Below are 24,895 nucleotides of genomic sequence, written 5' to 3'. Positions count from 1 at the left end.
TTTTACACTTCATTTAAGGGGGGAAATCCCTTTAAAATGTTTTGTGCAACTGACTTAAAGTTAAGGAAACTTAAGGGGGAAAATAACTTCCAAGATATTTTATGCAAACGCGGCAGGTAGCCTAGTGGTTAGAGCGTTGGACTAGTAACCGAAAGGTTGCAAGATCGAATCCCCGAGCTGACAAGGTAATAATCTGTCGTTATGCCCCTGAACAAGGCAGTTAACCCACTGTTCCTAGACCAGTTAACCCACTGTTCCTAGACCAGTTAACCCACTGTTCCTAGACCAGTTAACCCACTGTTCCTAGACCAGTTAACCCACTGTTCCTAGACCAGTTAACCCACTGTTCCTAGACCAGTTAACCCACTGTTCCTAGACCAGTTAACCCACTGTTCCTAGGCTGTCATTGAAAATAAGAATTTGTTCTTAACTTCTTATGCCTGGGGGGCAGTATTGAGTAGCTTGGATGAATAAGGTGCCCAGAGTAAACTGCCTGGGGGGCAGTATTGAGTAGCTTGGATGAATAAGGTGCCCAGAGTAAACTGCCTGGGGGGCAGTATTGAGTAGCTTGGATGAATAAGGTGCCCAGAGTAAACTGCCTGGGGGGCAGTATTGAGTAGCTTGGATGAATAAGGTGCCCAGAGTAAACTGCCTGGGGGGCAGTATTGAGTAGCTTGGATGAATAAGGTGCCCAGAGTAAACTGCCTGGGGGGCAGTATTGAGTAGCTTGGATGAATAAGGTGCCCAGAGTAAACTGCCTGGGGGCAGTATTGAGTAGCTTGGATGAATAAGGTGCCCAGAGTAAACTGCCCGGGGGGCAGTATTGAGTAGCTTGGATGAATAAGGTGCCCAGAGTAAACTGCCTGCTACTCAGGCCCAGAAGCTAAGAAATGCATATTATTAGTAGATTTGGATTTTATCAAGTTTCTAAAACTGTTGAATGATGTCTGTGAGTATAACAGAACTCATATGGCAGGCAAAAACCTGAGAAAAAATCCAACCAGGAAGTGGGAAATCTGAGTTTTGTAGTTTTTCAACTCTTTGCCTATGTAAATTTGGTCCGATTGCACTTCCTAAGGCTTCCACTAGATGTCAACAGTCTTTAGAACCTTGTTTGATGCTTCTACTGTGAAGGGGGAGAGAATGAGAGCTGTTTCAACCAGAGGTCTGGCAGAGTGTCATGAGCTCAGTCTGGTGCGCACCCGTGAGAGTTAGCTGCGTTCCATTGCATTTCTAAAGAAGATTTATGATAAAAACATCCTAAAGATTAATTCTATACATCGTTTGACATGTTTCTACGAACTGTAATATGACTGTCTGAACTTTCGCCTGGACTTGCCCACGCCTCCTGAGTTTGGATTTGTGAACTAAACGTGCGAACAAAAAGAAGGTATTTGGACATAAATTATGGACTTTATCGAACAAAACAAACATTTATTGTGGAACTGGGATTCCTGGGAGTGCATTCTGATGAAGATCATCAAAGGTAAGTGAATATTTATAATGCTATTTCTGACTTCTGTTGACTCCACAACACAGCGGGTATCTGTATGGCTTGTTTTTGTGTCTGAGCGCCGTACTCAGATTATTGCATGGTGTGCTTTTTCCGTAAAGTTTTTTTAAAATCTGACACAGGGGTTGCATTAAGGAGAAGAGGATCTATAATTCCATGCATAACACTTGTATCTTTTATCAATGTTTATTATGAGTATTTCTGTAAATTGATGTGGCTCTCTGCAAAATCACCGGATGTTTTGGAAGCAAAGCATTACTGAACATAACACGCCAATATAAACTGAGATTTTTGGATATAAATATGAACTTTATCGAACAAAACACACATGTATTGTGTAACATGAAGTCCTATGAGTGTCATCTGATGAAGATCAAAGGTTAGTGATTAATTGTATCTATATTTCTGCTTTTTGTGACTCCTCTCTTTGGCTGGAAAAATGGCTGTGTTTTTCTGTGACTAGGTCCTGACCTGACATAATCGTTTGGTGTGCTTTCGTCGTAAAGCCTTTTTGAAATCGGACACTGTGGTGGGATTAACAACAAGTTTATCTTTAAAATGGTGTAAAATACTTGTATGTTTGAGGAATTTTAATTATGAGATTTCTGTTGTTTGAATTTGGCGCCCTGCACTTTCACTGGCTGTTGTCATATCGATCCCGTTAACGGGATTTCAGCCGTAAGAAGTTTAACTGACTTGCCTAGTTAAATAAAGGTTAAATAAAAAATTTAAAAACCAGGCCCAAGTCCTCGGTGAAGCTCTCTTTAACCAATTAGGCCACCTTGTTTCTGGCACATCAGCTGCTGCAGAACAATCATTATGAGGACTGGGAGGGGAGACCAGGTAGTGGGGTCCGTCAGTGGTGGCTAGGGGACGGTTGTCCTAACCAACTCATGGATACTAGGGGGGCTAGGGGACGGTTGTCCTAACCAACTCATGGATACTAGGGTGGCTGGGGGACGGTTGTCCTAACCAACTCATGGATACTAGGGTGGCTGGGGGACGGTTGTCCTAACCAACTCATGGATACTAGGGTGGCCGGGGGACGGTTGTCCTAACCAACTCATGGATACTAGGGTGGCCGGGGGACGGTTGTCCTAACCAACTCATGGATACTAGGGTGGCTGGGGGGGCGGTTGTCCTAACCAACTCATGGATACTAGGGTGGCTGGGGGACGGTTGTCCTAACCAACTCATGGATACTAGGGTGGCTGGGGGACGGTTGTCCTAACCAACTCATGGATACTAGGGTGGCTAGGGGGCGGTTGTCCTAACCAACTCATGGATACTAGGGTGGCTAGGGGGACGGTTGTCCTAACCAACTCATGGATACTAGGGTGGCTGGGGGACGGTTGTCCTAACCAACTCATGGATACTAGGGTGGCTGGGGGACGGTTGTCCTAACCAACTCATGGATACTAGGGTGGCTGGGGGACGGTTGTCCTAACCAACTCATGGATACTAGGGTGGCTGGGGGGCGGTTGTCCTAACCAACTCATGGATACTAGGGTGGCTAGGGGACGGTTGTCCTAACCAACTCATGGATACTAGGGTGGCTGGGGGACGGTTGTCCTAACCAACTCATGGATACTAGGGTGGCTGGGGGGCGGTTGTCCTAACCAACTCATGGATACTAGGGTGGCTGGGGGACGGTTGTCCTAACCAACTCATGGATACTAGGGTGGCTGGGGGACGGTTGTCCTAACCAACTCATGGATACTAGGGTGGCTGGGGGGCGGTTGTCCTAACCAACTCATGGATACTAGGGTGGCTGGGGGACGGTTGTCCTAACCAACTCATGGATACTAGGGTGGCTGGGGGGCGGTTGTCCTAACCAACTCATGGATACTAGGGTGGCTGGGGGACGGTTGTCCTAACCAACTCATGGATACTAGGGTGGCTGGGGGGCGGTTGTCCTAACCAACTCATGGATACTAGGGTGGCTAGGGGACGGTTGTCCTAAACAACTCATGGATACTAGGGTGGCTGGGGGGCGGTTGTCCTAAACAACTCATGGATACTAGGGTGGCTAGGGGACGGTTGTCCTAACCAACTCATGGATACTAGGGTGGCTGGGGGGCGGTTGTCCTAACCAACTCATGGATACTAGGGTGGCTGGGGGGCGGTTGTCCTAAACAACTCATGGATACTAGGGTGGCTAGGGGACGGTTGTCCTAAACAACTCATGGATACTAGGGTGGCTGGGGGGCGGTTGTCCTAAACAACTCATGGATACTAGGGTGGCTAGGGGACGGTTGTCCTAAACAACTCATGGATACTAGGGTGGCTGGGGGACGGTTGTCCTAACCAACTCATGGATACTAGGGTGGCTGGGGGACGGTTGTCCTAACCAACTCATGGATACTAGGGTGGCTGGGGGGCGGTTGTCCTAACCAACTCATGGATACTAGGGTGGCTGGGGGACGGTTGTCCTAACCAACTCATGGATACTAGGGTGGCTGGGGGGCGGTTGTCCTAACCAACTCATGGATACTAGGGTGGCTGGGGGACGGTTGTTCTAAACAACTCATGGATACTAGGGTGGCGGTTGTCCTAACCAACTCATGGATACTAGGGTGGCTGGGGGGCGGTTGTCCTAACCAACTCATGGATACTAGGGTGGCTGGGGGACGGTTGTCCTAACCAACTCATGGATACTAGGGTGGCTGGGGGACGGTTGTCCTAACCAACTCATGGATACTAGGGTGGCTGGGGGGCGGTTGTCCTAACCAACTCATGGATACTAGGGTGGCTGGGGGGGCGGTTGCCCTAACCAACTCATGGATACTAGGGTGGCTGGGGGACGGTTGTCCTAACCAACTCATGGATACTAGGGTGGCTGGGGGACGGTTGTCCTAACCAACTCATGGATACTAGGGTGGCTGGGGGGGCGGTTGCCCTAACCAACTCATGGATACTAGGGTGGCTGGGGGACGGTTGTCCTAACCAACTCATGGATACTAGGGTGGCTGGGGGACGGTTGTCCTAACCAACTCATGGATACTAGGGTGGCTGGGGGACGGTTGTCCTAACCAACTCATGGATACTAGGGTGGCGGTTGTCATAACTTCCAAAATACCAGCCAAGCTCTGTTCCTGAACCAAGCTGAAGGGAGGATGATCTCAATATACAACCAGACCCAGTGTTCAGTGTTCACCCTCCGCTGCCAAGCTTTAGATTAAATTACAATTAGTGTATTACATCATAGGGTTCTAAATGTCAAGAGAACGTAGTGATATTTCCAAGTTCTAGAATCAGCCCTTTATTCCGTGTTAAAGAACATTCCGAGAGACAGAGACAGAAGCCTGGGAAAAGACTAGCATTTGATTACAACTCATTTTACCTTGAGCATCCCAAATGGCACCCTATTCCCTATATTAGAGCTCTGGTCAAAAGTAGTGCAATAAATAGGGAATAGGGTGCCAATTGGGACAAAGCCCTCGAAAGCCTCTATTCAAGGGCTCCGTATTGGATTTGAGTAGAAGCAGGGTGAAAAATGATCTGATGGTTGCCAGTGGCAGCCTCGCACAGGGAGAGTATATCCCTGATAGCAGCATAGCCTGGGCTTTGGAAGGGGCTGTGTGTACCGCAGCATTTCAAATCACTCAAACAGAACAAACCCTTCAAACAGGACTAGAGGCTTGAGCTTATGAGCTCAACATTAAGAGATATCCCTAAATATATTCATAAGTGGATTTCATTTGAGCCCTATTATTTCTTTAGTCTGTAGTTCTGTAAAACCAAGGCCGTGTTATGATGATCCAGTCTACTCCAGATATACAGTACCTGTCAAATGTTTGGACACACCTACTCATTCAAGGGCTTTCTTGCCAAGAACGTGCAAAGCTGTCATCAAGGCAAAGGGTGGCTACTTTGAAGGATCTCAAATGTAAAATATATTTTGATTTGTTTAACACTATTTTGGTTACTACATGATTCCATATGTGTTATTTCATAGTATTGATGTCTTCACTAGTATTCTACAATGTAGAAAATAGTAAAAATATAATAAAGACCTTGGAATGAGTAGGTGTGTTCTAAACTTTTGACTGGTATTGTACACAACTGCTTAGGATTGTTGCTTGTATTCATTCAGCTATATCTATCTCTAGATAGAATTCAACAGAAGCCTTGTACTGTTTTTCTTCAACCCAGAAGTGTGTGATTAGTGATGAACACACATTCATCCAGGTTGTATTTTCTCATTTACATCAACGACCTGGGGAATAGTTACAGGGGTGAAGAACGAGCCAATTGGAAACTGGGGATGATTAGGTGACCGTGATGGTATGAGGGACAGCTTGTGAATTTAGCCAGGACACCGGGGTTAACACACCTACTCTTACGATAAGTGCCATGGGATCTTTAGTGACCACAGAGAGTCAGGACACCCGTTTAACGTCCAAAAGACAGCACCCTGTGATTGTCCCCAAACACTGCCCTGGGGAATTGGGATATTATTTTTTAGACCAGAGGAAAGAGTTCCTCCTACTAGCCTTCCAACACCACTTCAAGCATCTGGTCTCCCATCCAGACCGACCAGGACCGACCCTGCTCATCTTCAGTGGCAAGCCAGCAGTGGGATGCAGGGCACTATGCTTCAATTACAATATAGTCACACATTTAGCATCAAATACTGTAACAAATACAGCAGCCAGCACTAAAACACACCAACCAAACAGCATCCTCACCTGATTGTGGAAGTTGAGCATGGTGGTGGTCTCTATATCCTTCTTCCCCAGGATCTCCATCTTGACCGGTGACGAGGGGAACTTCCAGGAGAAGTAGTCCAGGAAGTCTGGCAGGTAGGAGGCCGCCCCGTGGATGATGCCCATGACGTAATGAGCTGCCTGGGATGACGTGTCCTCACTGAAGGCCAGGGTAACAAACTCCTGGGCGAACAGCTGCATCTCCGCTGGAGACAGGGCCGAGAGCTCGCTGCAGTAGGCGTGTGCCACCAGGGCTCCACCGTTGGGTTGTTCCTCTACGTGGATGAAGCGGGCGAACTCCAGGTTCTCAAAGCCAGGCTGGGGGCACCGTGGCTGGGGCATCTGGAGGGGGGATGTCATGGGGGAAGCTGGGTCCCAACTGCTTATGCTACTGCTACTGCTATTGCTGCTGCTCCATAGGGGCTTGGAGAGGGACAGAGTTGGAGAGGGGCTGTAACAGTTCTCCTGTTTGATGGATGAGGTGGTGGAGGTGTGGTGGACGGGGAGCGGGGGTTTGAACTCTGTGTGGCCGTGGTGGTGGTGTTGGTGGTGCTGTTGTTTGGAGGCCAGGCCTGCGTGGAGCTCAGAGAGGAGACCAGCACACACGGTCTGGCTGGACCTGCTGTACATCTTGGGCCGTTTCCACTTCTCCCTCTCACTCTCTTTGTGTTTCTTCTTCTTTTTCTTCTTCACCTTCTTAATCTGGAGCTCCTCTGAGTTTATTTGGGGTTTCTGCTTGTCTAGAGAGAGAGAGGGGAGGAGAGAGAGAGGAGGGGAGGAGAGAGAGAGAGAGAGAGAGAGAGAGAGAGAGAGAGAGAGAGAGAGAGAGAAAGGGGGGAGCAGAGAGGGGAGGGGAGGAGAGAGAGGAGGGGAGGGAGAGAGGGGATGAGAGGAGGGGAGGGAGAGAGGGGATGAGAGGGGCAGAGAGAGAGGGGGGGGGAGAGAGAGGGGGGGAGAGAGGGGGGCAGAGAGAGAGGATGGCAGAGAGATGGAGGGGGGCAGAGAGAGAGAGTGGGGGGTGGCAGAGAGAGCGAGTGGGGGGGGGGGCAGAGAGAGAGAGTCGGGGGGGGGGGGGGGCAGAGAGAGTGGGGGGGGAGGAGAGACAGGGAAAATAGTGTTAATAACAGAGCTGTGAAGAACACCTGCATGCAGATTCACTATTACCCAGAGCATGTCTGGAATCTAGAGAGAGATGCACTACTACCCAGAGCATGTCTGGAATCCAGAGAGAGATGCACTACTACCCAGAGCATGTCTGGAATCTAGAGAGAGATGCACTGCTACCCAGAGCATGTCTGGAATCTAGAGAGAGATTCACTGCTACCCAGAGCATGTCTGGAATCTAGAGAGAGATTCACTACTACCCAGAGCATGTCTGGAATCTAGAGAGAGATTCACTACTACCCAGAGCATGTCTGGAATCTAGAGAGAGATTCACTACTACCCAGAGCATGTCTGGAATCTAGAGAGAGATTCACTGCTACCCAGAGCATGTCTGGAATCTAGAGAGAGATTCACTGCTACCCAGAGCATGTCTGGAATCTAGAGAGAGATGCACTACTACCCAGATCATGTCTGGAAACTAGAAAGAGATTCACTACTACCCAGAGCATGTCTGGAATCTAGAGAGAGATTCACTACTACCCAGAGCATGTCTGGAATCTAGAGAGAGATGCACTACTACCCAGATCATGTCTGGAAACTAGAGAGAGATTCACTACTACCCAGAGCATGTCTGGAATCTAGAGAGAGATTCACTACTACCCAGAGCATGTCTGGAATCTAGAGAGAGATTCACTGCTACCCAGAGCATGTCTGGAATCTAGAGAGAGTTTCACTGCTACCCAGAGCATGTCTGGAATCTAGAGAGAGATTCACTGCTACCCAGAGCATGTCTGGAATCTAGAGAGAGATTCACTGCTACCCAGAGCATGTCTGGAATCTAGAGAGAGATTCACTGCTACCCAGAGCATGTCTGGAATCTAGAGAGAGATTCACTATTACCCAGAGCATGTCTGGAATCTAGAGAGAGATTCACTACTACCCAGAGCATGTCTGGAATCTAGAGAGAGATTCACTGCTACCCAGAGCATGTCTGGAAACTAGAGAGAGATTCACTACTACCCAGAGCATGTCTGGAAACTAGAGAGAGATTCACTACTACCCAGAGCATGTCTGGAATCTAGAGAGAGATTCACTGCTACCCAGAGCATGTCTGGAATCTAGAGAGAGATTCACTACTACCCAGAGCATGTCTGGAATCTAGAGAGAGATTCACTGCTACCCAGAGCATGTCTGGAATCTAGAGAGAGATTCACTGCTACCCAGAGCATGTCTGGAATCTAGAGAGAGATTCACTACTACCCAGAGCATGTCTGGAATCTAGAGAGAGATTCACTGCTACCCAGAGCATGTCTGGAATCTAGAGAGAGATTCACTGCTACCCAGAGCATGTCTGGAATCTAGAGAGAGATTCACTATTACCCAGAGCATGTCTGGAATCTAGAGAGAGATTCACTACTACCCAGAGCATGTCTGGAATCTAGAGAGAGATTCACTGCTACCCAGAGCATGTCTGGAATCTAGAGAGAGATTCACTATTACCCAGAGCATGTCTGGAATCTAGAAAGAGATTCACTACTACCCAGAGCATGTCTGGAATCTAGAGAGAGATTCACTACTACCCAGAGCATGTCTGGAATCTAGAGAGATTCACTACTACCCAGAGCATGTCTGGAATCTAGAGAGAGATTCACTACTACCCAGAGCATGTCTGGAATCTAGAGAGAGATTCACTATTACCCAGAGCATGTCTGGAATCTAGAGAGAGATTCACTATTACCCAGAGCATGTCTGGAATCTAGAGAGAGATGCACTACTACTGAGAGCATGTCTGGAATCTAGAGAGAGATTCACTACTACTGAAAGCATGTCTGGAATCTAGAGAGAGATACACTACTACCCAGAGCATGTCTGGAATCTAGAGAGAGATTCACTACTACCCAGAGCATGTCTGGAATCTAGAGAGAGATGCACTACTACCCAGAGCATGTCTGGAATCTAGAGAGAGATTCACTGCTACCCAGAGCATGTCTGGAATCCAGAGAGAGATGCACTACTACCCAGAGCATGTCTGGAATCTAGAGAGAGATGCACTGCTACCCAGAGCATGTCTGGAATCTAGAGAGAGATTCACTGCTACCCAGAGCATGTCTGGAATCTAGAGAGAGATTCACTACTACCCAGAGCATGTCTGGAATCTAGAGAGAGATTCACTACTACCCAGAGCATGTCTGGAATCTAGAGAGAGATTCACTACTACCCAGAGCATGTCTGGAATCTAGAGAGAGATTCACTGCTACCCAGAGCATGTCTGGAATCTAGAGAGAGATTCACTGCTACCCAGAGCATGTCTGGAATCTAGAGAGAGATGCACTACTACCCAGATCATGTCTGGAAACTAGAAAGAGATTCACTACTACCCAGAGCATGTCTGGAATCTAGAGAGAGATTCACTACTACCCAGAGCATGTCTGGAATCTAGAGAGAGATGCACTACTACCCAGATCATGTCTGGAAACTAGAGAGAGATTCACTACTACCCAGAGCATGTCTGGAATCTAGAGAGAGATTCACTACTACCCAGAGCATGTCTGGAATCTAGAGAGAGATTCACTGCTACCCAGAGCATGTCTGGAATCTAGAGAGAGTTTCACTGCTACCCAGAGCATGTCTGGAATCTAGAGAGAGATTCACTGCTACCCAGAGCATGTCTGGAATCTAGAGAGAGATTCACTGCTACCCAGAGCATGTCTGGAATCTAGAGAGAGATTCACTGCTACCCAGAGCATGTCTGGAATCTAGAGAGAGATTCACTATTACCCAGAGCATGTCTGGAATCTAGAGAGAGATTCACTACTACCCAGAGCATGTCTGGAATCTAGAGAGAGATTCACTGCTACCCAGAGCATGTCTGGAAACTAGAGAGAGATTCACTACTACCCAGAGCATGTCTGGAAACTAGAGAGAGATTCACTACTACCCAGAGCATGTCTGGAATCTAGAGAGAGATTCACTGCTACCCAGAGCATGTCTGGAATCTAGAGAGAGATTCACTACTACCCAGAGCATGTCTGGAATCTAGAGAGAGATTCACTGCTACCCAGAGCATGTCTGGAATCTAGAGAGAGATTCACTGCTACCCAGAGCATGTCTGGAATCTAGAGAGAGATTCACTACTACCCAGAGCATGTCTGGAATCTAGAGAGAGATTCACTGCTACCCAGAGCATGTCTGGAATCTAGAGAGAGATTCACTGCTACCCAGAGCATGTCTGGAATCTAGAGAGAGATTCACTATTACCCAGAGCATGTCTGGAATCTAGAGAGAGATTCACTACTACCCAGAGCATGTCTGGAATCTAGAGAGAGATTCACTGCTACCCAGAGCATGTCTGGAATCTAGAGAGAGATTCACTATTACCCAGAGCATGTCTGGAATCTAGAAAGAGATTCACTACTACCCAGAGCATGTCTGGAATCTAGAGAGAGATTCACTACTACCCAGAGCATGTCTGGAATCTAGAGAGATTCACTACTACCCAGAGCATGTCTGGAATCTAGAGAGAGATTCACTATTACCCAGAGCATGTCTGGAATCTAGAGAGAGATTCACTATTACCCAGAGCATGTCTGGAATCTAGAGAGAGATGCACTACTACTGAGAGCATGTCTGGAATCTAGAGAGAGATTCACTACTACTGAAAGCATGTCTGGAATCTAGAGAGAGATACACTACTACCCAGAGCATGTCTGGAATCTAGAGAGAGATTCACTACTACCCAGAGCATGTCTGGAATCTAGAGAGAGATGCACTACTACCCAGAGCATGTCTGGAATCTAGAGAGAGATTCACTGCTACCCAGAGCATGTCTGGAAACTAGAGAGAGATTCACTACTACCCAGAGCATGTCTGGAATCTAGAGAGAGATTCACTACTACCCAGAGCATGTCTGGAATCTAGAGAGAGATTCACTGCTACCCAGAGCATGTCTGGAATCTAGAGAGATATTCACTACTACCCAGAGCATGTCTGGAATCTAGAGAGAGATTCACTACTACCCAGAGCATGTCTGGAATCTAGAGAATCAATGAGCAGAGGAGAGGAGGAAGAGAGGAGGCTCTGGTTGAGGTGTTACTGTAACCCTAAATCCAGAGGAACAACTACTGCCATCAATACATGAAGACCTTCATTAGCCTTGTATTATTACCATGGTCCCAACTATAGGCCTACGTGCCTCAGACAACTCCTCTGACTACTGACACGTGGCATGATTATATTACCACTCAAAAAGGAGCAAAACAATTGGGCTTACAATTAGACACAGAGGACAACTGAGTAATTATTACGATTGAATTACAGTAACCAGAGAGCTTGAACACTGCTGTTGGAAAACTGGAATAAACTGGATTCAGTGCACTGATCAGTTCAGTGTGTATTATTTTGGTTTGGCAGTCCAGGGGGCGGAACAGGGAAGCAGCCGTAGCAGTCCAGGGGGCGGAACAGGGAAGCAGCCGTAGCAGTCCAGGGAAGCAGCCGTAGCAGTCCAGGGAAGCAGCCATAGCAGTCCAGGGGGCGGAACAGGGAAGCAGCCGTAGCAGTCCAGGGAAGCAGCCGTAGCAGTCCAGGGAAGCAGCCGTAGCAGTCCAGGGAAGCAGCCGTAGCAGTCCGGGGGGCGGAACAGGGAAGCAGCCGTAGCAGTCCAGGGGGCGGAACAGGGAAGCAGCCGTAGCAGTCCAGGGGGCGGAACAGGGAAGCAGCCGTGGCAGTCCAGGGGGCGGAACAGGGAAGCAGCCGTAGCAGTCCAGGGGGCGGAACAGGGAAGCAGCCGTAGCAGTCCAGGGGGCGGAAGAGCCGTGGCAGTCCAGGGGGCGGAAGAGCCGTGGCAGTCCAGGGGGCGGAAGAGCCGTGGCAGTCCAGGGGGCGGAAGAGCCGTGGCAGTCCAGGGGGCGGAAGAGCCGTGGCAGTCCAGGGGGCGGAAGAGCCGTGGCAGTCCAGGGGGCGGAAGAGCCGTGGCAGTCCAGGGGGTGGAACAGGGAAGCAGCCGTAGGGGGCAGAACAGGGAAGCAGCCGTAGCAGTCCAGGGGGCGGAACAGGGAAGCAGCCGTAGGGGGCGGAACAGGGAAGCAGCCGTAGCAGTCCAGGGGGTGGAAGAGCCGTAGCAGTCCAGGGGGCGGAACAGGGAAGCAGCCGTAGCAGTCCAGGGGGTGGAACAGGGAAGAGCAGTAGCAGTATAGCAGAATACATCCAAAATGGGACCATAATCCCTGTTTAGTGCACTACTTTTGACCATGGCCCACAGGGCCAGATCGTGCCATTTGAGACACAGATGCCATTCAGAGGCAGAGCCACTGTAGGTGGGGCCGTTTGGCATCTCATCAGAACCAGAGAACTGTCTAATATTTTCAGATCACCTGCCAAATGACATGGTGTTACCTGTCTGCTGCTACCTGTGGGAAGCAGCTCTTTAAGAGTAGCCAAAAGAACAGCCTGATACATGATATCCATGCTCTGCTCTCTTTAGTCTATGTACAAGACTAATCAGCTCTACCCCCAAGCCTGAAGACTCCTGAACATCTAATCAAATGGCTACCCAGACTATTTGCATTGCCCCCCCTCCCCCTCTTTTACACTGCTGCTACTCTGTTATTATCTATGCATAGTCACTTTAATAACTCTACCTACATGTATATATTACCTTGACTAACCGGTGCCCCCGCACATTGACTCTGTACCGATACCCCCTGTATATAGCCTCCACATTGACTTTGTACCGGTACCCCCCTGTATATAGCCTCCACATTGACTCTGTACCGGTACCCCCTGTATATAGCCTCCACATTGACTTTGTACCAGTACCCCCTGTATATAGCCTCCACATTGACTTTGTACCAGTACCCCCTGTATATAGCCTCCACATTGACTTTGTACCAGTACCCCCTGTATATAGCCTCCACATTGACTTTGTACCGGTACCCCCCTGTATATAGCCTCCACATTGACTCTGTACCGGTACCCCCTGTATATAGCCTCCACATTGACTTTGTACCAGTACCCCCTGTATATAGCCTCCACATTGACTTTGTACCGGTACCCCCTGTATATAGCCTCCACATTGACTTTGTACCGGTACCCCCTGTATATAGCCTCCACATTGACTCTGTACCGGTACCCCCTGTATATAGCCTCCACATTGACTCTGTACCGGTACCCCCTGTATATAGCCTCCACATTGACTCTGTACCGGTACCCCCTGTATATAGCCTCCACATTGACTCTGTACCGGTACCCCCTGTATATAGCCTCCACATTGACTCTGTACCGGTACCCCCTGTATATAGCCTCCACACTGACTCTGTACCGGTACCCCCTGTATATAGCCTCCACATTGACTCTGTACCGGTACCCCCTGTATATAGCCTCCACATTGACTTTGTACCGGTACCCCCTGTATATAGCCTCCACATTGACTCTGTACCGGTACCCCCTGTATATAGCCTCCACATTGACTCTGTACCGGTACCCCCTGTATATAGCCTCCACATTGACTCTGTACCGGTACCCCCTGTATATAGCCTCCACATTGACTCTGTACCGGTACCCCCTGTATATAGCCTCCACACTGACTCTGTACCGGTACCCCCTGTATATAGCCTCCACATTGACTCTGTACCGGTACCCCCTGTATATAGCCTCCACATTGACTTTGTACCGGTACCCCCCTGTATATAGCCTCCACACTGACTCTGTACCGGTACCCCCTGTATATAGCCTCCACATTGACTTTGTACCGGTACCCCCCTGTATATAGCCTCCACACTGACTCTGTACCGGTACCCCCTGTATATAGCCTCCACATTGACTCTGTACTGGTACCCCCTGTATATAGCCTCCACATTGACTTTGTACCGGTACCCCCTGTATATAGCCTCCACACTGACTCTGTACCGGTACCCCCTGTATATAGCCTCCACATTGACTCTGTACCGGTACCCCCTGTATATAGCCTCCACATTGACTCTGTACCGGTACCCCCTGTATATAGCCTCCACATTGACTCTGTACCGGTACCCCCTGTATATAGCCTCCACATTGACTCTGTACCGGTACCCCCTGTATATAGCCTCCACACTGACTCTGTACCGGTACCCCCTGTATATAGCCTCCACATTGACTCTGTACCGGTACCCCCTGTATATAGCCTCCACATTGACTCTGTACCGGTACCCCCTGTATATAGCCTCCACATTGACTCTGTACCGGTACCCCCTGTATATAGCCTCCACATTGACTCTGTACCGGTACCCCCTGTATATAGCCTCCACACTGACTCTGTACCGGTACCCCCTGTATATAGCCTCCACATTGACTCTGTACCGGTACCCCCTGTATATAGCCTCCACATTGACTCTGTACCGGTACCCCCCTGTACATAGCCTCCACATTGACTTTGTACCGGTACCCCCTGTATATAGTCTCCACATTGACTCTGTACCGGTACCCCCTGTACATAGCCTCCACATTGACTCTGTACCGGTACCCCCTGTACATAGCCTCCACATTGACTTTGTACTGGTACCCCCTGTATATAGCCTCCACATTGACTCTGTACCGGTACCCCCTGTATATAGCCTCCACATTGACTCTGTACCGGTACCCCCTGTATATAGCCTCCACATTGACTTTGTACCGGTACCCCCTGTATATAGCCTCCACATTGACTTTGTACCGGTACCCCCTGTATATAGCCTCCACATTGACTCTGTACCGGTACCCCCTGTATATAGCCTCCACATTGACTTTGTACCGGTACCCCCTGTATATTGCCTCGCTACTGTTTTTTTTACTGCTGCTCTTTAATTATTTGTTACTTTTATTTATTTATTTAGGTTTGATTTGATTGGGAGTCCCATAGGGCGATGCACAGTTGTCCCAGCGTCGTCCGGGTTTGGCCGGTGTAGGCCTCATTGTAAATAAGAATTTGTTCTTAACTGACTTACCTAGTTAAATAAAAGGTTAAATAAAATATAAAAATAACTTAATATTTTATATTTAAATAATTAGTAGCTGCTTTTCAGAAATTACATCAAGGTTGTGACTGGAAAAAGATCAAAAACAAGGAACACAATAAAACTGGGTATTAGAGAGAAAACTACTGTCATTTATCAAACTAATAATAACACATAACACATTTACAAAAGGAAGGAAGTATTGATGCATTTTGGAAAAGTCCACACACCAGAACGTGTGATGCTAAGAAATATATATATTTTTTTTAATTAAAAGGTTTTATCGATAGTTACTTATTGCGATATGGACGACATTATCTAGACATTTTGACTCAAAGTATTGATTTGTAAAAAAATAACCGGTATTTTTCATCGTATAGCTTGTTCTTTTTAAATAGTGAGTCAACATGTTGTTTTCAGCAGTTATTTCCATGACTGGTGACTCATTTTCTCACTACAGCAGACACACTGTGAGCAATATGTTTGGAACATTAAACCGCAATATCAAATCGCAAAGTCCCAATGCACACACTTTAAATAATGCCACTTTAACGTTTACATATCTTACATTACTCATATCATATGTATATATACTGTACTCTATACCATCTACTGCATCTTGCCTATGCCGCTCAGCCATCGCTCATCCATATATTTATATGTACATATTCTCATTCACCCTTTTAGATGTGTGTATTAGGTAGTTGTTGGAGAACTGTTAGATATTACTGCACTGTCGGAACCAGAAGCACAATCATTTTGCTACACTCGCATTAACATCTGCTAACCGTGTGTATGTGACAAATAAAATGATTTGATTTGAGTATATCGGCACCTCAGTATCATGTTGATATAGTATAGTGAGGTCACTGGCAATTCAGCCCTATTCAGAACCTCAATATTGAGTCATATATATATATTTTTTTTTGTTTTGTTATGCTGGTTGTGTGTGGACTGACTCTCCACTACACACATCAACAAAACCCCCCAGCCATAAGATCCAGCCCGACTGCCCTTTAAAGTAGACCGACAGCACAGCTAAAGGCCTGCGGTTGGTTGTCTGATCCTTCACAAACACCCTGCCACGCCCCAAACATTCACAAACACCCTGCCACGCCCCAAACATTCACAAACACCCTGCCACGCCCAAACATTCACAAACACCCTGCCACGCCCCAAACATTCACAAACCCCCTGCCACGCCCAAACATTCACAAACACCCTGCCACGCCCCAAACATTCACAAACACCCTGCCACGGTCAAACATTCACAAACACCCTGCCACGCCCCAAACATTCACAAACCCCCTGCCACGCCCCAAACATTCACAAACCCCCTGCCACGCCCAAACATTCACAAACCCCCTGCCACGCCCAAACATTCACAAACCCCCTGCCACGCCCAAACATTCACAAACCCCCTGCCACGCCCAAACATTCACAAACCCCCTGCCACGCCCAAACATTCACAAACCCCCTGCCACGACCAAACATTCACAAACCCCCTGCCACGACCAAACACTCACAAACCCCCTGCCACGCCCAAACATTCACAAACCCCCTGCCACGCCCAAACATTCACAAACCCCCTGCCACGCCCAAACATTCACAAACCCCCTGCCACGCCCAAACATTCACAAACCCCCTGCCACGCCCAAACATTCACAAACCCCCTGCCACGCCCAAACATTCACAAACCCCCTGCCACGCCCAAACATTCACAAACCCCCTGCCACGCCCAAACATTCACAAACCCCCTGCCACGCCCAAACATTCACAAACCCCCTGCCACGCCCAAACATTCACAAACCCCCTGCCACGCCCAAACATTCACAAACACCCTGCCACGCCCAAACACTCACAAACACCCTGCCACGCCCCAAACATTCACAAACACCCTGCCACGACCAAACACTCACAAACACCCTGCCACGCCCAAACATTCACAAACACCCTGCCACGCCCCAAACACTCACAAACACCCTGCCACACCCAAACATTCACAAACACCCTGCCACGCCCAAACACAAACACATTTCAAAGCCCACCGTCTCCCACTCCTCCATGACATCATAATAGTACAACAACAACAAACACGGTGTGATGATATGTAGATATACAGGTAACTGCCAAAATAAAGGAAACACCAACATTGTATGTCAATAGGGCGTTGGGACACCACGAGCCGCCAGAACAGCTTCAACGTGCCTTGTCATAGACTCTACAAGTGTCTGGAACCAGACATTTCATAACTTGCTGTTTTGTTGATGGAGGTAGAAAACTCTGTCTCAGTCACCGCTTCAGAATCTTCCGTAAGTGATGAATTGGGTTGAGATGTGGTGACTGGCATATGGTGAAACGTCAGATCCGGTGACAGACGGCAGTGGCATATGGTGAAACGTCAGATCCGGTGACAGACGGGCAGTGGCATATGGTGAAACGTCAGATCCGGTGACAGACGACAATGGCATATGGTGAAACGTCAGATCCGGTGACAGACGGCAGTGGCATATGGTGAAACGTCAGATCCGGTGACAGACGGGCAGTGGCATATGGTGAAACGTCAGATCCGGTGACAGACGGCAGTGGCATATGGTGAAACGTCAGATCCGGTGACAGACGGGCAGTGGCATATGGTGAAACGTCAGATCCGGTGACAGACGGGCAGTGGCATATGGTGAAACGTCAGATCCGGTGACAGACGGCAGTGGCATATGGTGAAACGTCAGATCCGGTGACAGACGGCAGTGGCATATGGTGAAACGTCAGATCCGGTGACAGACGGGCAGTGGCATATGGTGAAACGTCAGATCCGGTGACAGACGGGCAGTGGCATATGGTGAAACGTCAGATCCGGTGACAGACGGGCAGTGGCATATGGTGAAACGTCAACAAGTTGAGTGGTGTTTGTCACTGAAGCTCCTGCCGAACGTGCCTCAACAAATCACCCCTCTTTCAGAGTCCCAGAGATCTCTTCTTCTAGCCACAGTAGTCAAAATAACAGGCGACTGGGCCTGGACAGCACTTTTAAACATGACCCTAAGCACCATGGGATGTTAATTCCACACCTGTATGGAAGCACATGCTTTCAATATACTTTGCATCCCTCATTTACTCAAGTGTTTCCTTTATTTTGGCAGTTACCCGTAGATTTGTATACATGGTAGCGACTAGTCCGAGCCCGTGTTTATTTTGGTATGCGTGTTGCTCACGTGTGATGTGTGTGCGTTTATGGCAGGATGGTGTAGCTAGGAGCACATGTCTGTCAGAACAGGGGAGCCTGCTACAGTGACAAGGCCTCGTTCAGAGGAGCTACTGCTTCACTATAGCCCCAACACACACGCCTCTGGAGCACGTTCACCACCATATGACAGGATACAGAGACAGAGAGGGAGACAGAGAGGGAGAAAGAGAGAGCGAGAGCGAGAGAGAGAGAGAGAGCACGAGAGAGAGCGCGAGAGAGAGAGTAAGTGTGGTAGAGAAGGAGAGGGGGGAGCAGGAGAAAACAGAGCGAGTGAGGCAGTGTATTATAATGTGATGCTGTTAATCCAGAGAGTTCTAGCTCTTCCTCCCCCCCCCCCTCTACCATTTTACAAGTAGGACAGCAGGCCAGACAGTTACTCAAACCATGATCCCTGTGTGAGACAGAGGTCAGATGTGTCTAAACATACAGAGTACACAGTCAGGGTTTATCAAAACGGAGGTGGTGGGCGTGGCAACGGGCGCGGTCGGCACTGCTGAATTTTAGAGGCCCCTAATCTTGACGATGTAGATTTGTTTATGCTTTTTTAAAGTATCTTTAAGCCAATTTCCTGTAATTCTACACATTTCTCCATGGTGCTGAGAGACATGTTGCAGTTTCAAAGCTCATTTCCTGCAATTCTATGCATTTTGCCAAATGCTTTGTTTATTTTGCTCAAACATAAAATCAATACTACTAAATTCATCGTTTTTTGAATTTTCTATTCTCCCTGACTGTCTTAGCTTTTATTTTGCCGATGTTAGTTCTCAAAGATTATATCATACAAATATTAACGGGTCCATTATAATTTCTTCATACTTTGTAACGGGTTTCAGTTTTAAATTCACACTGAAAGCGTTTTCCCATCTCAAAAACAGATTTTGGGACTTCAGGCAGCCCGCCCAAGGATTTCAATGGCAGAAAACACCCTGCCAGTACACACACACAGAGCATGTGTCTCACAGCTGGAGAGGCCATACAACCAGCCCCTAAAACATATCCACTAAATGTTATGAAACAAACAGTACAAATACTGTAAGACAGAGACAAATAGAAACAGAATGGGAGAGAGGGTTTAATATGACTAATAGTAGACTGGGAGAGCTCAGCAGTAGCTAGAATGCTCTGGATTCCCCCCCAGCCTGCCTGCCAGGCAGCAGTACAGCAGCTCCCAGTACTACACTACGGCTCAGTATCTCTACAGTCTAGAGAGGCTACGAGCTCCTCACTAACAGGCCGCTGATGACCTAATCTAGGACAAGCTGACGCTCAGACTACGTATTACAGAGACTAAGCTTGCTGTGAATACAACCTCCAGTGTCACAGTGCATAGTCTAGTTATCTAGGCCAATCTGTCTGCACCTAAAACACCAGTTATAAACACAGAGAGAGACCGATAGTCAACTGGAAAAGCCTGCAGGAAGTTTATAAATATGATAGATTCATTTTGTATGCACACAAAGCAAGCAAGTGCTAAATATTTGCTCAAGGAGTACAGTTTTGTTCAAACATAATTCCAGAGGAGAGGCACATGACATTGAGAATACAGTTTCCCCCTGCACAGCATCTACACAGCATCAGTTTCCCCCTGCACAGCATCTACATAGCATCAGTTTCCCCCTGCACAGCATCGGTTTCCCCCTGCACAGCATCGGTTTCCCCCTGCACAGCATCTACACAGCATCAGTTTCCCCCTGCACAGCATCTACACAGCATCAGTTTCCCCCTGCACAGCATCTACATAGCATCAGTTTCCCCCTGCACAGCATCTACATAGCATCAGTTTCCCCCTGCACAGCATCTACACAGCATCAGTTTCCCCTTGCACAGCATCTACACAGCATCAGTTTCCCCCTGCATAGCTGAAGCAGCATTTGACAGCACCAAACAATGCCAATGAAATCATTCCAAAATGCCATAAATTTATCAAAACCCTAAAGCCACATGAATGGAATTGACAGTGTGTGTGTTCCAAAATCCACAGTAAAATTTAAATCAGTGGTGTGGGTGAAGAAGAGGAAGTCAATTACCTGTGTTGTCACAGCCTGGGATTGACTGCTGAACGCAAACAGTGTCTCTGGATGATTACCACACTGACACCGCCTGCCTGTCTAGTGGCGACACACCTGACACCGCCTGCCTGTCTAGTGGCGACACACCTGACACCGCCTGCCTGTCTAGTGGCGACACACCTGACACCGCCTGCCTGTCTAGTGGCGACACACCTGACACCGCCTGCCGGTCTAGTGGCGACACACCTGACACCGCCTGCCGGTCTAGTGGCGACACACCTGACACCGCCTGCCGGTCTAGTGGCGACACACCTGACACCGCCTGCCGGTCTAGTGGCGACACACCTGACACCGCCTGCCGGTCTAGTGGCGACACACCTGACACCGCCTGCCGGTTTAGTGGCGACACACCTGACACCGCCTGCCGGTCTAGTGGCGACACACCTGACACCGCCTGCCTGTCTAGTGGCGACACACCTGACACCGCCTGCCTGTCTAGTGGCGACACACCTGACACCGCCTGCCTGTCTAGTGGCGACACACCTGACACCGCCTGCCTGTCTAGTGGCGACACACCTGACACCGCCTGCCTGTCTAGTGGCGACACACCTGACACCGCCTGCCTGTCTAGTGGCGACACACCTGACACCGCCTGTCTGTCTAGTGACGACACACTGGCACCGTCTGTCTAGTGGCGACATACTGACACTGTCTAGTGGTGCTCTGGATAATATAGGCACTTAAAACACAGACACACAGAAACAAACATCCTCAAAGCTCAGTGTGACTATTACACTAAAGCAGCCATGTTTTTCTGTTGATTTCCAATTGTTGTTGTTGTTGTTGTCCTACTTTCTCTGCCATGACACAACGCACCGTCTCTGTTGAGTAATACGCTGAACCTCTACAAACGGGGCTCTCGGTGGTGCGTACTGAGAGCCCTCCTGTACTCCCTGTTCACCCACGACTGCGTGGCCGCGCACGACTCCAGCACCGTTTGCTGACGACACGACGGTGGAAGGCCAGAACACCGATGAGACAGCCTATAGGGAGGAGGTAAGTGACCTGGCAGTGTGGTGCCACCTCACCCTCAACGTCAGCAAGACAAAGGAAATGAAGGGCCGAGCACGCCCCCATTCTCAGCGACGGGAGTGGAGTGGGGTCGAGAACTTCAATTTCTTCTGTGTCCACATCACTAAGGAATTATCATGGTCCACACACAACAACCCAGTCGTGAAGAAGGCACGACAACAGAGGCTGAAAAGATTTGGCACGGGTCCTCAGATCCTCAACAAGTTCTACAGCTGCACCACAGAGAGCATCTTGACTGGCTGGATCACCGCCTGGTATGGCAACAGCTTGGCAATCCGACCGCAAGGCTCTACAGAGGGTAGTGCATACAGCCCAGTATATCACTGAGGCCGAGCTCCCTGTCATCACAGTCCTGGATGAGACAGTGCTGGGTGGGGTGAGTCCTGGATGAGACAGTGCTGGGTGGGGTGAGTCCTGGATGAGACAGTGCTGGGTGGGGTGAGTCCTGGATGAGACAGTGCTGGGTGGGGTGAGTCCTGGATGAGACAGTGCTGGGTGGGGTGAGTCCTGGATGAGACAGTGCTGGGTGGGGTGAGTCCTGGATGAGACAGTGCTGGGTGGGGTGAGTCCTGGATGAGACAGTGCTGGGTGGGGTGAGTCCTGGATGAGACAGTGCTGGGTGGGGTGAGTCCTGGATGAGACAGTGCTGGGTGGGGTGAGTCCTGGATGAGACAGTGCTGGGTGGGGTGAGTCCTGGATGAGACAGTGCTGGGTGGGGTGAGTCCTGGATGAGACAGTGCTGGGTGGGGTGAGTCCTGGATGAGACAGTGCTGGGTGGGGTGAGTCCTGGATGAGACAGTGCTGGGTGGGGTGAGTCCTGGATGAGACAGTGCTGGGTGGGGTGAGTCCTGGATGAGACAGTGCTGGGTGGGGTGAGTCCTGGATGAGACAGTGCTGGGTGGGGTGAGTCCTGGATGAGACAGTGCTGGGTGGGGTGAGTCCTGGATGAGACAGTGCTGGGTGGGGTGAGTCCTGGATGAGACAGTGCTGGGTGGGGTGAGTCCTGGATGAGACAGTGCTGGGTGGGGTGAGTCCTGGATGAGACAGTGCTGGGTGGGGTGAGTCCTGGATGAGACAGTGCTGGGTGGGGTGAGTCCTGGATGAGACAGTGCTGGGTGGGGTGAGTCCTGGATGAGACAGTGCTGGGTGGGGTGAGTCCTGGATGAGACAGTGCTGGGTGGGGTGAGTCCTGGATGAGACAGTGCTGGGTGGGGTGAGTCCTGGATGAGACAGTGCTGGGTGGGGTGAGTCCTGGATGAGACAGTGCTGGGTGGGGTGAGTCCTGGATGAGACAGTGCTGGGTGGGGTGAGTCCTGGATGAGACAGTGTGAGGTGGACCTGGAATCCTGTCCTTTCTACTCACATGTCTATCTTAAAAACACTACATAACATATAGTGACTGTACTGAAGACAGTGCTAGGTGGTGTTAGCAGAGGCTCACTCCTTGGTCTCCCTCCTGCTAGTACTGATCAGCACCACGCATGAACGGCAGCCTGCTCCGTTTCCTGTCCCCAGTCAGAGAGACAGACACAGGCCTGTGACTCCCAGCGCAGCCTCTCACACAGAGACCAGGCTCAGTCACACTGCAGTGCAGTAGTAGTAGTAGTAGTAGTAGTCACCACACTATGAAAATGAATACTCACTATCCTACACATTCTGCCATGGATGATGCTGTCTGAGTGACTCAAACACCACGGTGGGCACCATGCCACGACAAATATAGTCCTGAAAGCACCATTTTTAAAATGGTAGATTCTCCCTGACTGTCTAGCTTTTATTTTGGTGATTGTTAGTTCTCAAATATGATCTTATTTAAAAATATATATATATCCATTATATTTTCTACATACCTTATCTTTTTTTAAACTTTTGAACATACTGTAGGTGGCCCGAAAAACACTTCAGCGACTCGCTCAACTATTTTCTATGCAGAAAAACCTGTGTGTGTGTGTGTGTGTGTGTACACACACAAGGGGCAAAAGAGAGGGAAATCTGAGTCTGTGTTGCCTTGCTGTGATAGTCAAGCCTCTCACTGTTAGTCCTCTGTTGGGGTTAGAGTCATGACCTTTAGAGCAGACTGGTGTTGTAGAGCAGTCAGACACACAGTCAGTGTAGTGGTCATATTGACAGAGGGGGCTGGTGTACAGCATTAATAGCAGTCAGACACACAGTCAGTGTAGTGGTCCTATTGACAGAGGGGGCTGGAGTACAGCATTAATAGCAGTCAGACACACAGTCAGTGTAGTGGTCATATTGACAGAGGGGGCTGGTGTACAGCATTAATAGCAGTCAGACACACAGTCAGTGTAGTGGTCATATTGACAGAGGGGGCTGGTGTACAGCATTAATAGCAGTCAGACACACAGTCAGTGTAGTGGTCATATTGACAGAGGGGGCTGGTGTACAGCATTAATAGCAGTCAGACACACAGTCAGTGTAGTGGTCATATTGACAGAGGGGGCTGGTGTACAGCATTAATAGCAGTCAGACACACAGTCAGTGTAGTGGTCATATTGACAGAGGGGGCTGGTGTACAGCATTAATAGCAGTCAGACAGTCAGTGTAGTGGTCATATTGACAGAGGGGGCTGGAGTACAGCATTAATAGCAGTCAGACAGTCAGTGTAGTGGTCATATTGACAGAGGGGGCTGGTGTACAGCATTAATAGCAGTCAGACAGTCAGTGTAGTGGTCATATTGACAGAGGGGGCTGGAGTACAGCATTAATAGCAGTCAGACACACAGTCAGTGTAGTGGTCATATTGACAGAGGGGGCTGGTGTACAGCATTAATAGCAGTCAGACACACAGTCAGTGTAGTGGTCATATTGACAGAGGGGGCTGGTGTACAGCATTAATAGCAGTCAGACACACAGTGTAGTGGTCCTATTGACAGAGGGGGCTGGAGTACAGCATTAATAGCAGTCAGACACACAGTCAGTGTAGTGGTCCTATTGACAGAGGGGGCTGGTGTACAGCATTAATAGCAGTCAGACACACAGTCAGTGTAGTGGTCCTATTGACAGAGGGGGCTGGTGTACAGCATTAATAGCAGTCAGACACACAGTCAGTGTAGTGGTCCTATTGACAGAGGGGGCTGGTGTACAGCATTAATAGCAGTCAGACACACAGTCAGTGTAGTGGTCATATTGACAGAGGGGGCTGGTGTACAGCATTAATAGCAGTCAGACACACAGTCAGTGTAGTGGTCATATTGACAGAGGGGGCTGGAGTACAGCATTAATAGCAGTCAGACACACAG

At 49.0% G+C, this 24,895-nt stretch overlaps 1 protein-coding gene across 1 annotated transcript in view; it reads right to left on the bottom strand.

Annotated features, from left to right (window-relative positions):
- Positions 1-24,895, bottom strand: part of LOC120031924 (lysine-specific demethylase RSBN1L-like) — a 111,481-nt gene that overhangs the window by 71,407 nt on the left and 15,179 nt on the right. Inside the window, exon 3 of the mRNA XM_038977782.1 lies at positions 6,205-6,962. Coding sequence (XP_038833710.1) covers positions 6,205-6,962 — 758 coding nt within the window. The remainder of the gene's footprint in view (positions 1-6,204; positions 6,963-24,895) is intronic.

This window comes from Salvelinus namaycush, chromosome 38 (assembly GCF_016432855.1).
Source record: "Salvelinus namaycush isolate Seneca chromosome 38, SaNama_1.0, whole genome shotgun sequence".
NCBI lineage: Eukaryota > Metazoa > Chordata > Actinopteri > Salmoniformes > Salmonidae > Salvelinus > Salvelinus namaycush.
This window is presented reverse-complemented; position numbering and strand designations above follow the sequence as displayed.